Source organism: Saccopteryx leptura, chromosome 3 (genome assembly GCF_036850995.1).
Source record: "Saccopteryx leptura isolate mSacLep1 chromosome 3, mSacLep1_pri_phased_curated, whole genome shotgun sequence".
Lineage (NCBI taxonomy): Eukaryota > Metazoa > Chordata > Mammalia > Chiroptera > Emballonuridae > Saccopteryx > Saccopteryx leptura.
Genome location: NC_089505.1, coordinates 19,592,839 through 19,607,792, shown reverse-complemented (window position 1 = coordinate 19,607,792; position 14,954 = coordinate 19,592,839). Strand labels below are relative to the sequence as shown.

The 14,954-nt window shown below is 42.4% G+C and overlaps 1 protein-coding gene across 3 annotated transcripts in view; it reads left to right on the top strand.

Annotated features, from left to right (window-relative positions):
* The window catches only part of GRM1 (glutamate metabotropic receptor 1), a 344,388-nt gene that overhangs the window by 279,497 nt on the left and 49,937 nt on the right, over positions 1 to 14,954 (top strand). For all 3 annotated transcript variants that reach the window (XM_066373050.1, XM_066373052.1, XM_066373051.1), the window contains exons 4-5: positions 2,229 to 2,475; positions 7,135 to 7,303. In XM_066373050.1, coding sequence (XP_066229147.1) covers positions 2,229 to 2,475; positions 7,135 to 7,303 — 416 coding nt within the window. The remainder of the gene's footprint in view (positions 1 to 2,228; positions 2,476 to 7,134; positions 7,304 to 14,954) is intronic.

Sequence of the window (14,954 nt, the reverse complement as noted above, 5' to 3'; positions counted from 1 at the left end):
AAATGACCCAGTTTGGATGATAAGTTATGCAATCACCCTAAATAAGGAACAAAAGGAAAAGTGATGTCAGAGAAAGCCAAAGACTGTGGCAGTCTCAGTGCTGATGAATAACACATCTACTAGAGAACCACGACTTAGGAAATTTGTACTAGGAACACCAAAATAATTTTTTAAATATATAATAATTCTTTAATAGCAATTTTAAAAGTGAAAACAAAAGCAGACTCGATGTCCATAGGCTTGTCCGAAATAGAGAATTTTCCATTTGGTGAAGAACCCCCTGTGTTTATGCTCCAGTTTTTTTACCGTTTGCTTCTGGGTTGACATTCATGGCTGCAGCTGCAAGTGGTAGGCTGCGATATTGACTAGAGCCCTTGACGTGGCCGCTGCGTTGAAGGCTGTCTGACACTCGATTTCTGTCTATATTTTCGCCCTTTCTTTCTTTAAATCCTGCTAATTTCTCCAATGTCATCAGCTTTAATATTTAGCTCCAGCACTTAGAGATTTGGGGCAGTCATTAAAAGCTTGTTGAAAATTTATTGAACACAGGGTATCAAATTAATCTTTTTTATATCCTAATATAAAAGAGGAAAGGAAAACTAATATTGAGAGCTAGGATTCTGGGTGGTAGACGTAAGCCACTCTGTTTCAATGACTGTTCAGTTTTTTCAGGAAGGATGTTTGCTTTCTGTTTTACAGACCTTTCTAAACTTATTTTGTGTAGTTTGATTTTAAAATCCCCTTTCTGTCTCTCTTAGTCCTTGTTTGTTTCCTCTTGGAAAATGTTCTTTTTCCAATTGCGAAAATAATGCTTTAGCAAATCACACTTTCAACAATTTCCTTTTAAACAATGGTGGAAGGTGAGTGAAAATAGAAATTGCCCCCCCCCCTTTAGTCTGGCTTGAGTATGTTATATCTTATCCTTGGCTAAATACACAGGTATTTTTTTTCACATTTTCTCCTATGTCTAAATAGATTAGCTTTTCAATAGAATTATTTAGAAAAGTCTTATTTCATCTCAAGCTCAACAATGAAGTCAAAACTCTTTACCATTTCTTCTAAACACCCCAAGCTCTCTGACTTCCTTAACACTTTACCTTAATCTTCAATCCAGGAACCTTCAGTGTCAAGTGACCTGTTTAAGGTTGGGACAAAGAGGTCAGCTGGCCAAGGTGTCAGGAGCCACATGTCATCCTTAACCCCCTATGCGAGTGAACCCACAGACTTTCCCAGCTTCTAGCTCCTGGATCACACACCACAGACACACCAAACCCCAATTCCCAGTCAAGTGGGGAGGGGAAACTCACTGCAGAGAGAAGCTGATTTCTGGCACTAAGTACAAAATCTCTGAATCATTCCAGGTGGATGTTTCAACTCTCTTTTGTTTTCCAAACCTGTTACTTTTATTTCAGCAAACTCAATGGGCCCCTGAGTTTCTCATTCATATGTAAGTGTTGAAGTTCAGATTTCTGCTGTGGAGCCCCTGTATAGTGCAATCCTGCTCTTGTGAAATTGCTTGGCAATTGGGGAAATCTTGATCACCTGTCACATAGGTAGAAATGATTGCAGGGTTTTGAAATTCACTAGTAACAGCTAAAGGCTCATGTGTAGTATGAATCTTTTATCAAGAAGTATATTACCTGAGTTTCTAATAATTAGCAAATCTGATTCAAATATTTTTGTACTTATATAAGAAGAGATTCATACTACTTAGTTCTTCTTATTCTATGTTTTTGTGACATAGATCATCCAAGAAAATACCAGAATTTTAATAATACCCAAGTTGATTTACCATGGATTGTGGATTTTTACAGAGGATATCAAAAATATTTTCTCAGTACTGCAACATAGGGAGAATTTTAATATAAGTTTCTGTGAACCAAGAGGTAATGAAAGTTATTCTCATTGCTCCTTAAGGATTTCTTTGCAATATTTGAAAGTGGTTTTTTTAAAATTATTATTTTTTGAATTCACTTCTATGCAGTCTACTTTATATATTATAAAAACCATTACTGAATTCAGAACATAAAATCGAATAGAGGGTTTGCAGAATACACTACAAACCCTAGTGTTGTGCCCACAGAATACACTAGAGCTAGTCAGAAAGCTTGAACAGGCAGGCTTGGCTCTCCCTTCCTCCGAGAGCCCTGAAAAGCACAGGAGAATTACCCATTCAGGCCTAGACGCCATCCCTGCAGCCTTGGCAGCGATCTGTTTCTATGTTACAGGCAATGAAAGCTTGGAAGAGAACTATGTCCAGGACAGTAAGATGGGCTTTGTCATCAATGCCATCTATGCCATGGCACACGGGCTGCAGAACATGCATCACGCCCTCTGCCCCGGCCACGTGGGCCTCTGCGATGCCATGAAGCCCATCGACGGCAGCAAGCTCCTGGACTTCCTCATCAAGTCCACGTTCATCGGTGTGTCTGGAGAGGAGGTGTGGTTTGATGAGAAAGGGGATGCACCTGGAAGGTAAGTCTTTCCGCAGTGAATCTGAATAACCTGAGAGCCTCCCTGAGCCGGGCGGGTGGCAGCTCTGCCTCCCTTGAGCGCCATGGATGTCACAGGCATAGAGACAACTGGAAAGCTAAAGAGACAGGGCTGATATGAGATGGAAATTACATTTGAAAACATTGCAAAGCTTGCTGTAAACACGCACAGTCCAGCTTCTTGCCAGTAAGATGCCCCTATCAGCTACCACTCCAGAGCTTTCCCCAATACCTGGGACCTCCTTTCAAGCCCAAGAAACTAAAGAGATGACCTAACCAACCGAGCCTTGCCTGGCACTGCCAGCTCCAGGCCAGAGCAGCTCTCTCAGTGCTAGATCCCAAGGCCACACTGGTTGTAACATAGTTTAAGATTCCACCTGCTTAAAGAGCTTCATCTGTGAAGAAAATGAAGTCCTACACATGTATCCCTTTCTCTCAGGCTAACTTATGTTCCTCTTGGAACAAGAAAGGTAAAAATTATCTTTCTGGTCTTGGGTCTCTACGGCTCCCAAAGAATTAATCAAGAAACAAAGGAAAATTAATCAAATATATGTATTATTCCTTAAGTCATTTTATATTCTGTCTGCTCTGTAACACTTGCTTTCCTAACAGCAGTTAGCTCCTATTTCATTGGGACACAGAGAATGATGTCAGAATAAAGAGTAGTAAAGCTTGTTCTTATGGGTTTTCCTAGACAAGGAGTAATCAGTACAGTGAAGTAGGAATTAAAACTTGCCACAGGTTAAGAGAAAGGCCCTCAGCTTGGCTGCTCCACAGTATGCACACAATCTTTTCTATTTTTTCTCCTCTTAAGCCCTGATATCTTTCAGTAGATGGTTTTGCAGAAAGAGAGATTTTAGGAAGGCATATGCTCTGCTAAAATGGAACATCAAGTCATTTAATGCTCACTGCTCTGAGCATATCATTATCCTTTTTACAGCTAATAAAACCAAGTGTCAGAATAACTAAGAAACTTCCCTAAAGTCGGGCGGGAGTGGCTGGTGGAGGCAGAGCAGTCTGAATTGGAGGCTTGTCATCATTTTGCCATATCACCCTGCCTTAAATTTAGCTAATCCCCAATTTAGGCAAGGTTGCCGGCAGTGCTCCAATGCCATTTCAGAGGTACTGTAAGACAGTGGTCCCCAACCTTTTTTGGGCCACGGACCGGTTTAATGTCAGAAAATATTTTCACGGACCGGCCTTTAAGGTGGGATGGATAAATGTATCACGTGACCGAGACAAGCATCAAGAGTGAGTCTTAGATGGATGTAACAGAGGGAATCTGGTCATTTTTTAAAAATAAAACATCATTCAGACTTAAATATAAATAAAACAAAAATAATGTAAGTTATTTATTCTTTCTCTGCAGACTGGTACCAAATGGCCCACGGACCGGTACTGGTCTGTGGCCCAGGGGTTGGGGACCACTGCTGTAAGAGACTGGTGAGACTACTGTAAGAGATGTTAAATCATTCTCCACACGTCTCTCCCATTCATGTACAAGCTTTAAGCCTAAGTGGATTTTCCATTAGAATCCAACAGCTCTAGGAAGGATAAATTATATAAGTAATTGACAGCAATTACACAATGAATTTATTAGATTCCTTTCAAGCTTCCTTTAGGGGGTAGCAGGTTGAGATAAAAATGTGAGTGAGATGGATGGAAGGATCGGGGACCTGGGTGTGGGAAGTGATCCCAGAAGGAACCTGCTGATCTGAGATTCAGAACCCCACTCTCTCCTCTAGACCCGAGGTTAAAACACTGGGTGCTACCAGAAACGAGCATAAGGATCAGATTAGAAATGGAAACCTCCCTTCACGATTCTATAACATGCACAATGTGCGCGGCACAGGACCAGATGCATTTTAGACACTCCATAGATACGAGTTTCCTCTTCCTCTCTCTATTTGAAAGTTATCTGAAATATGGGCACATGATTTTAGCTTATTTCTTCTCTAACTTTAATTACAAATTTTAAATCATGAGCTTTGCCCTGGGTCTCTTTTCAAGCATTATGTCCCCATGCTTAAAATTGATCTTCTTAATCTGTGATCAATTTCTGTTTCAACCACCTCCCTCCACTTCCATCTCCTGTCATAACATCATCGCGGCTTCTGAAGCCTCTTATAATTACTGTAATCATCATGTAACACAAACTGGATGCATTGAGACGATGCTGTAAGGTTGTCATTTACAGCATGAGGATATTTCAAATAATGACAACATGCCAAAAAGGGACTCTGAGGTCAGGAGACAAGAGCAGTGTTCATGAACACACACGGCCAATGGGAAGGCTTCTCTTTGGTAAGTCAGTATTTTTCCCTTGGTATTTTTTTCAGAATTTTTTCCCTCTGGCTTTGAGACTTTTTAAAAATGTATTTTCGTATAAAAATACTGTGAGTGTTTCAGTTTCTAGATGTTAATGAAGTGTGAACTGATTTTTCCTCTTTGAAGAGCAAATGAGGGAGTTGAAAGAAAATTCTCAGGTAACTAATTTATAGAAAGAAGATACTCTAAAGCTAACATTGCACTTAAGCCTGCATTGAAAGTTCCCAAGGAGATTTAATTAAGTTATATGGAATAAAACATAAAGATGAAAGGAAATGAATAAAAAAGCTATTCATGGCAGGTGCTAAGACCATGAGTTTGAAATGTAAAATATTGGAGGTGTGGATTAGTATCACTGATCAGCAGAATGAGTGTAAACCCTCCGCCCACAGTTAATACCCACATGGGTATCACTTAGCTATTCTGAAGAATTTTCTGGCGTGTCTCAGCAACCAGGAGAATAAGTGTCTGCTGGTAGCTAAAAGTCAGAGCAGCCAAGAGATAAAACTCGAGGTAAATTTTATTCACCTGGAAATGCAGGGGGATAAAAACTTTCCTCTCTCCATCTTCCCTTTCCCTTTAGGGGGCTAACTATTTATAGAAATTACCAGAATCTGGATGTGAAGAAGCCACCAGCTACCTTATGGGTGAGAAAGTATGTTTGCACATTCAGAGCAGGAAGAAGAGCCAATAAAGGATATTAGTTGTTGAAATAAAGTCCTAGGCCAGATACAGCCAAGGGGTTTCAGGCACCAAATAATGCTAATTGGTAGTAACTTCCTGGAGTGCTGCTGAGCTCGGAGGATTCTGAGTCTGAATTCAGTAGAGAAAGAATTCCAGGGTGGATTAGGGATGAGAATTGGGGGGAGGAGGAAGGGAGCTCAGAAGAGAAATGTGTGTCAGTTAATCGCCATCTATTTCTCTGGGTCAAGGGCAAAGAGACAATGCCATCTCCACTCTAGTGCAGGAGTGTGGAAACCCCGCGAAGGAATGGCAGGGAGGAATCCTGCTTCGCAGACGCTGTAAGGGAGTGTCTCGTCAGGCCTCCATCTCTGGGAAGTGACACCTGAGTTATCATTTACTTGGAGTAAATTGCAACATGCAGAGAAGATTGAAGATTGCCAGGGGATTTTTAATGATTGGGAGATGAATGGCTATGCCATACAAAGTCGTTCTCTGGTTTTCTTATGGCAATGGAAATCACCAGCGTGCTTTAAGGCATTTACGGAAATGCACTTATGCATGATATATTGATATCACCTTACATAGATGCCTTTGCCTCCGATTGTTTTTTTTTATTACATACCTTATGTTAATAAATCCCCACAAGAAGCCCATGATCCTTAAGGAGTTTTGTTTGGTGATATTCCTAATTACAAATATTAAGAGATATTCTATAGCTTCATATTCATTTTGAAATATCCCCTAATTCTGCTCACAAAAACTAGGGGATATTTTATCGCTTCATATTCATTTTGAAATATCCCCTAATTTTTGTGAGCAGTATAGTTTAACCTGCTGTGAAAATGCTGGAAAAGAGATTCCAGTTTACACATTTCATCGCCAAGTCCTGTCTTGTTTCCATCACCCTGGGGAATGCTCTCCACTGCCCACAGTGGACAATGATGAGATCCGGCCCCAGAACACATTCAGGTGGCAGTAGACATTTTTAAATGTGGGATTTGCTGTTGTGTAACATTTCGGCATTTGAAATTACTAAAATAACTGGCGCCGATTATTTGGATTCAGAAATGTTTGTCCTAACGGGGAAAGAGACCAGTTTAAATGTCAGTGCTCAAGATGTTAAATCCCCAACATCCTTACTAATTAAAGATGCATTTCTCAGACTGCTTGCTCTGTTACCATCTAAAATAGGCTTCAGACTGGACTCTTTCAATCCAGTGTAATGAAAATGGCAACTGAATGTAAAAATGAAAATTGAAATAAAAGCGATCACGTTAAGTAAGTAATGTTCTCAAGTTTTGTTACTTGTTTAAAAAATAACTTAGTGAATAATGTTTGGAAGGAGATGGTCAACTCAGCACACATGGACACAGAGAACTATTATTTTTGGAAAATAAGCATAGAGAAAGCATGTGAGTACTATATCCTTTAGCATATATAGGCGATACGCAGAAACTGAGAATGAAATATACATTTTGGAATAAACTAAAATAGACAGTAGCTGGTGTTAGGATGTGGGGTGATTCTAACTTGTATCTTCCTTTTCTCTATTATTATAGATTGGCCAAATTTCTTTCTTTGCTACAGTATGTCCATATTTTCCAAGACATGCACGTTGTTTTCTTTGCAGGTATGATATCATGAATCTGCAGTACACAGAAGCTAATCGCTACGACTACGTACACGTGGGAACCTGGCACGAGGGGGTGTTGAACATTGATGACTACAAAATCCAGATGAACAGGAGCGGGATGGTACGGTCTGTGTGCAGTGAGCCTTGCTTAAAGGGACAGATTAAGGTAAGCCAGCCACAGTTGCATTCTTGGACGGCACGCGTGAGGAAGCCCTCTACCTGGATGTAAATTAAAACAAAACAAAAAAAACAACAAAAAACCACAGACATCTTTCTTAGTCAACACTATCCAGACAGGATGGACCAGGCTTACTGTTTCTGTGCTTATGGTTAGCTAAAACTGAAAAGACAAAGAAAGATTAGGAAACAGAATAGGAAAAGTATTTGAATATTTAGAATAACCTTTAATTGAATCACACGGATGAGCCAGGATTTTAAATACAGGAGGATGAAAAATAGATTTAAAAATTGAAACAGAATTGTATGCGGACACCCAAACCAGTGGTACTGCTCCGTCCTAGTTCCTGCTGTTGTTAATGAAGGCAGCGCTGAGCCATGCTCAGTATGCACGGAACTAAAATAAAAGAAGTTGAATGTGGTAACACAGCAGCCCTGCGGTCACTTCTCCACCACGTTCTCTCATTTTCCCAAAACTGATATTTTTCTAGCCAAGAGGGAGTCCTCACTTTCTAATTGTTCTTAGATGCTTTATCTCCCCCCCCCCACCGCCCCCAGCTTGGAGCAAGTAAGTATGATATGACTGTATACATAAAACTAGAGTAAACAAACATCAAATATGAGCAAATATAGCTAGACGTGCTAGAGAGAATTCTCGGGGACGAGGAAGGACATAGGAGCAATGCTCTCTGTACCACAAGCTGTTTAAAACCAAACTGGATGAGGCCCCGGAAATGGAGCACAGGAGAGTGATTGTGAGCTGGCAAGAGGGGGCATTCATTGACCTAATAGGCCGTTCGTTCTGTCTCTAATTTACTGTGGTTCAGCTCCGGGAGCAGATAGGCTGTCATGTAAATGTCACCCCCGCACAGCTGGAGCTGGAGTGGATACTGTGTGTGGCTCTGGCCCCCACATCATGTGGCCGTGGCCATGCTGCTGTGCCGTTCTGGGGTCTATGGAACCACCCACGCAGGGCGAAGTACACTTAAGTGCCTAGTGCAAGGGTCTAGTTATGTGCGGAAGTGTTGGTATGGAAACTGGAAAAGCCTAATTTGTCCTGATTAAAGGAGGCGGAGAATTTGCCACCTGAAACATCTTTCGGTAGTTGAGAAAAGCTGTCCTGAAGGATTCAATCTCTCGGGGATACCAGCCGGTGCAAAGAGGAAACAGACTTCTGAGATAATTCGCCCTTTCTTTCAGTACCTTGTGCCTTCTCTGAAGATGTGATGTTAAAAATATTTAGTAATTGTTACAACAACTCACCAATCAGAATCAGCTCCATTCTAATTCTAACAGGTGTGGGAAGTTGCCTGCCACGCCCACAGTTAATCCTTAAATTGTTGGATCCTGAAGAGATTTGGGCGAGGGATTTTATAAGGCTTGAATAGTGTGCGGTATTCTCCAGCTGGACGACGCTGCTAGCTTCCGCTCAGTGCCCAAGTATTCCAGCTGTGTAAGCACGGCTGCAGCCAGACCAGCGTGTGTGAGCTCCAGGTAAACAATGCTGCTCCCCAAGAATCCACTTCTGATTCTTGTCCTGATGGAATTCTTTCACAGGCGACTGTCAGGTGGTGTGTAGAAGTAGATCTTCTGAAACCCAGAGTCCCCACACTTCCCCTTATCTGTTGCCACGAGATACCAGAGTCCTGGACCCTGTGTTGATCATCTTTTCTGGATGGTGTGGAAAAAAGGACGTCGGAGACCTGACACCATACGATAAAGACAATACAGAAGCCCTGAGCTGACGGACTTCTGTGACCCAAAGGATGTCACACGTCCGGCTCAGGCCCCCTTTCCAGTGTGGATGGTAGTGTTAGTCTGTCACGCAGACAACTGCTGTGAAACAGTTTGTCGAACTACAAAGTTGCGTTTTTCAGAGTGTAAGGGGGAAGAAATAGAACCAACAAGAGAAAACTAATTGTCCGGAAGACTCGAGGCGGTCCCGCTCCCCTTCACAATTCCCTTCCGTCCCTCGAGTTGCTGGCAGGCCACGCAGGGAGGCTCACACACCCTGTGCACATTCCCAAGGAAAGGGCTCTCCCCCTCAAGTTCAGAGGAGAGGCGAGCTGCGCACATCTGGGCCTAGATGCGGAAGGATCTCACATCCCATTAGCACGTCGCCCATGCAATGTAGTCCAAGGAGAGTCCAGAAGCCACTGCTGAGCTGTTACAGAGCGTTCGCTATAAACACATTTTTTCTTGGGGGGAGGGGCAGTTTTAGAAATATTGTGTACCCTGCAGGAGAAAAGTAGCACCTAGAGTGGAGGTGATTGATGGGGGAGGGATGTTTGTTTCCCATAAGCACCACGGAAGGTACAGAAACAAACAAAATCTGAATCTCACTGTCCACATAATAGCACTGATATTCCTACATCACCAATTTGCCACCTGCTAGGCCCAGGACGCTCAGAGTCCGGTCGCTTGGTAGCCATTGCAAAGATGGAAGAGAAGCAGCTTGTCAGGTGACTGTAGTACTTGGATTTGTATTAATTGGAAACATAACCTTTAGGAAAGGAGTATTTATTTTAAATATCAAATGCCATTTAAAATGGTAAAATAATCCTTTGACTTCTTTTACTATAGAGAGCCCATAAGCTTTCTTATGGTAGTTGTCTTTGAAGTAGTTACAATTCCAGTTTCCTGTTGCTTTTGAGTTTTAGAGATATAAATAAAATATAGAAGCAGAAGTTGACTTTAGCCATACCACAAACTCAGGTAAATAAAGTCAAAGTTTGTATTGTTACATGTTCTATTAATCAGGGTACAGTCAGGGAGAAACAGAGCCTGTGCCAGGTAGTTTGATAGAGGGAATTTAATAAAAGAACTGATTGGGGGGGGAGAGGAGGGGCACAAAGAAAACCAGATAGAAGGTGACGGAAGATAATTTGACTTTGGGTGATAAGTATGCAACATAATCAAATGTCAAAATAACCTGGAGATGTTTTCTGTGAGCATATGTACCCTGATTGATCAATGTCACCCCATTAAAATTAATAATAAAAATAAAAAAATTTAAAAAAAAGGAAGAGGAGACACTGAGGAGATTCAGAGATGAGCAGCAACAAGAATCATTCCTACATCCGGGCCAGAGAACACGGCGAAACGTCAGCTACTACAGGAAAGGCCTTCCAAAGAAGACAGGGAAAGGGCATCTTGGCTTCTCCTTTCTCCTCTTCGGGGTCCCGTTAGGCCCTTCCGCTTTGCCAGCCCTCTCCAGAGGACAGTGGGTAAGAGAGCCTGGTCAACGTCACTCGCAGGTACTTAGCTCAGGTTCCCTCCAACACTGAAAACCACACAACGCTGAAGGGCTGCCGCAGTATTGGGAGGTAGAACCCAGAGGAGCACCGGTGCGAGGAGAAGGGGAGAGAGGGACCGGGAAGGCTGGGAAGCACCTATGAACCGGTGTCATTCTGGTTTCCGCTTACTGTGGCCACAGTGTGCTCACGGGAAACAGCGTCCCCTGACCCCCTTACACAGCTCCTGGGAAGCCAGAGCCCATGTCTGTGACACGGTCCTGTGTCAAATATGGAAGCAGGGAGGGGAGGGGAAGCCTTGGTGGGTCCCCTGTAGTCCCGCCTGGACCCCAGCCGTGCTAAATGCAATGAAGGCAGTTCTGGAAGTCATGCCCGCCTCATGGGGGAGACAGCTGGAGACGACAGAAGACTCGACAGCCATGATGGAGGCTGATGGAGGGTCACAGAAGTGGCCAGAACTCCTTAAGACTCCCAGGCCATGAAACTTGGAGGATCTGAGGCAGCACATAAAATATGGCCAGTGGTCAGCGAGCCGACAGCAGGTGTCCAGCACGTGTGCTATTCTCTGTGCCGACCTGCTGCTGTGTTCCTTGGCATGGAGAAGGGCACGGCAGAGGTGAGGAGGGGCGGGAAGGAGAAGGAGGAGAAGGTGAAGGGCCAGCATTTATCCAGCATGTTTTTGGGCAAGTACAATAATCCTTTACAGGCACCATTATTCCAATGATCCCTTGAAATGATGCTTTGAAAGCAGGTATTATCGCTCCCATTTTATAGATGCGAAGCCTGAGATCCAGGGCGGTTGGGTCACTTGCTCCAAGCTTTCTCAGTAAAAAGGGCCAGAGCTGGGCTTGGAGCCAGCCCACGACTTCATCTTCCCACAGACACATGTCGGTCCATGAGCTCTCATTATGTGACTAGCATGTTTCCTATAAATGCAAATTTCAGTGACTAAACCTTAGTTTCTTAATAAATCACAAAAAAATGATAAGCAGAGGCCCACACTTAAAATGCTGAGGGAGCAGAATCTAGAATCGAGGAGGCAATATTTGTGAAGGTGGTAGGGAGAGTCTGGTAGGCACAGGGCAAGAGGCAGGCAGAGTTGAGGAAGGGATTCTGCCGGTTGCTGTCCTGCCCTCTGTTCCTGTTTTGCCCTTTGTCCTTGTCTGGTTTTTCCCCTTTAGTTCCTCTTTGGATTCTTTACTCCAGGGTTTGGGGGCTGGGAGTCTGGATGTGGGAGAGGAGAAAACCAGTACTTTCTCCTGAGGAGAAAATCACTTTCTTCTCGCCTGACCAATCTATCAGAATTTTGGAGACATCCGGTGAACATGGAATATATCATAAATGGGTCCTCACTGCAGATATCATATTGTCATATAATGAAATACACTTTATACATGTGCAGAAAAGCCCAGCTACACATACCTTACAAACTATAAATCTCAAAACTGGGTTAGCTATTTTTTCCCTAAGCCATTTAAAAGGTGAGGTGCAGCCTGACCAGGTGGTGGCACAGTGGATAGAGTGTTGATCTGGGATGCTGCAGACCCAGGTTTGAAACCTCAAGGCTGCTGGCTTGAGCATGGGATCATAGACATAACCCCATGGTTACTGGCTTGAGCCCAAAGGTAGCTGGCTTAAATCCAAGGCCACAGTTTGAGCAAAAGGTCACTGGGTTGGTTGGAGACCCCCACCTCCAACAAGGCACATATGAGAAAGCAATCAATGAACAACTAAGGTACCACAACTACTCTCTCTCTCTCTCTCTCTCTTGCCATATATATATTTATATATATATATTAATATATATATTTTAATATATATTAATATAAATATATTTATATATATATTTATATATATATTAAAAAGACCAGTTAAGAGACTTAGCAATAGCATTGTCAACCATAACTATGCCAAACATCCCAACTTTCTCTTTTGTGAATCAAAGCAAACCACTCATTTCAATTGCTTATAGTTCATATAACCATTTTGGCAACTAGTGACAATAACATTGTTTATCCATTATGCAATATCTTCTAAACTCCACAGCAGGGTGGCAGGTTCTTAATATAATTGTCCACAGAAATATATATATTTTTAAATTCTTTTCTGAGAAGTCTGTGATTACATAATGCTGATGTGATCTGCCCCAGCTACTAAAAACGTATTGACTAAAATTTTGAAAAAAGTAAAAGGCAAAGTATTTTCTTGTATTTTGCTGTGAATGTGTAAACATGGCATTACTATAGTTTCTCTGGGTGAGGAGGAACCTTTGCAAACACTGGTCATCATGAGAAGTTCTATGGGGTGATCATTAGCTTATCCATAGCCTCTAAGCAATACCAACCCCTTCACTTCTCATGCTTTGGTCCCTTGGTTACTGAACTTTTTGACGATTACCTGGCCTCGTGCCCAGCCTGTCTACCACTTTTGGGGACAGGTCCCAGTAGGAACTGCTGTTGAATCACATAATAGCGACCAAAGCAGGAGCACTGCAGAAATGCTGAGTATTGCAGGTGTCAGTGGCAGAAGGAGAGCCCATTTACTTTTCTCAGTAAACATTTTGAAGTGTAACTTTCATACAATAAACTAGAAGAAGGAGCCAATAATGTGAATACGCAAGGTTCTCCAACTCTGTGGTCTTTGCTTAAGCTGTTCCTATCGCCTAGAACACTCTTCCACCAGATATATTCAGGGTGTACTCTCTTTTTCTCTCTAGTCTTTGTTCAGATGTCATTGTCCTGATGAGGCCTTATCTGAGCACCATATGGAAAGTTGTAGCCCTTTCTTCCAGTTGCCTCCCTGTCAAGGTTGGGACCAAGGTGAGGCAGGTAAGGTCCCTCGGGCACAGACTTTAAAGAGGCACTCATCTCAAGGTCCTGCAAGTGCAGGGTGAGCACTTGCTCAAACTGGAGGGTACATGCCTCTTTAAATGTGGCCCCTAGGTGCTACACTAGCCTCACATGGGTCCCCAACTGGAACCCTTCCTCTTTTTCTCAAAGTCCTTCTCTAGAATGATAGCTCCACAAGGATGAAGATATTATCTGCTTTGTTCACTGATTCTTTCTAGTCTGCGTAGTTCCTGGCACACCGCAGGCAGTCTGAACACACATTGCAGATGAATGAATGAATGTTCTCTGCGTAAGCATTTCATTCTTCCTTCTAACAGTGTACTTAACACATTTTGTTAGATTTTGAGCTTTTTAATCTCAGTGATCAGATCTTTCCATTTATTTGTTCCCATGCATAGCACCATGTCTGGCATACAGGGTACTTAACAAAAGTTGATTAACTGACTACATATCTGCACACTCTGAGATATAATTTTGGTTCTTAGTATAACATGTCACGACCCCCGGCAGCCGCTATTACACGAGGAAGAGCCTAATTCTTGGAGATAACGTGACTGAAATTTGCACGAGGTACTGATTGATCTCCTCTGAAGCCGGTTTCTCACCGAAAAACGAACCTAATTAACTTCACCCCATGGAGTACAATTCTGTGTCATTCTGGGCACAGTGCCCAGCACATAGCCAGTTCAGTGTATGTCTACCCTTGTGATTACTTTGTATTCCTCAACCATTTTTATTATATTTCCCTTACATTGATATCCTTATTTAGTTTTTACAAGGCTCTCTTCAGTTTCCTCTTATTTTTAAAAATTTTTAAATTCTTTATATTCATTTCTTTCCTTTATGTCATATGCTATTTCCCCCTTTTCTTTCATGTACATTATTGAGTAATTCACATTTGCCAAGAGCCATGCCCACACTGTGAATGCAAAGGAAACTTGACCGTGGCCCCTGCTTCTGGGGAACTCATGGTGTAGCTGGAGCAGTTAGAGTCGATTGCTGTCCAAGCTGCCACACGGGGTGCTGGGGGACTCAGGGAAAGGGCTACCTTCCCTCCTGCAGCTGATTCTCCTACAGCCCTAACTAGGGTAGACCTATTTTTTTATACTCTCTTGTCTCTCGGGTATTTCTCTTCTGAAGAAAAATTTTCCTGTTTCCTTTGATTTATAGTTACTTTTCCTTCATTATATTCTGTTTCCTTTCCTCCTTTTTCTAAATAAGACCTTATTTTTTTTTTTTAAATCCATTACAAATCACTTCAGAAACTAAGTCCTAAAGCGAATACTTGATTTCCTATGGCATAAATACTTTAAGACTCCTACGGTGTGTATGTAATTGAATCCCAGCATTGTGTAGAGCAGCAGGTCTCCTAGCTTCGCTAACAATAAATGCAGCACCATGAACACCACATGTGAAAGGAATCCACAGGTCCTGTGCCTTAGTCAGCCTTGATTTTTCAAAGGTAGATTTTGTGAAATATCAAACTTTTATCATGACCCAGACCTGTGGTGGTGCAGTGGGTAGAGCATTGACCTGG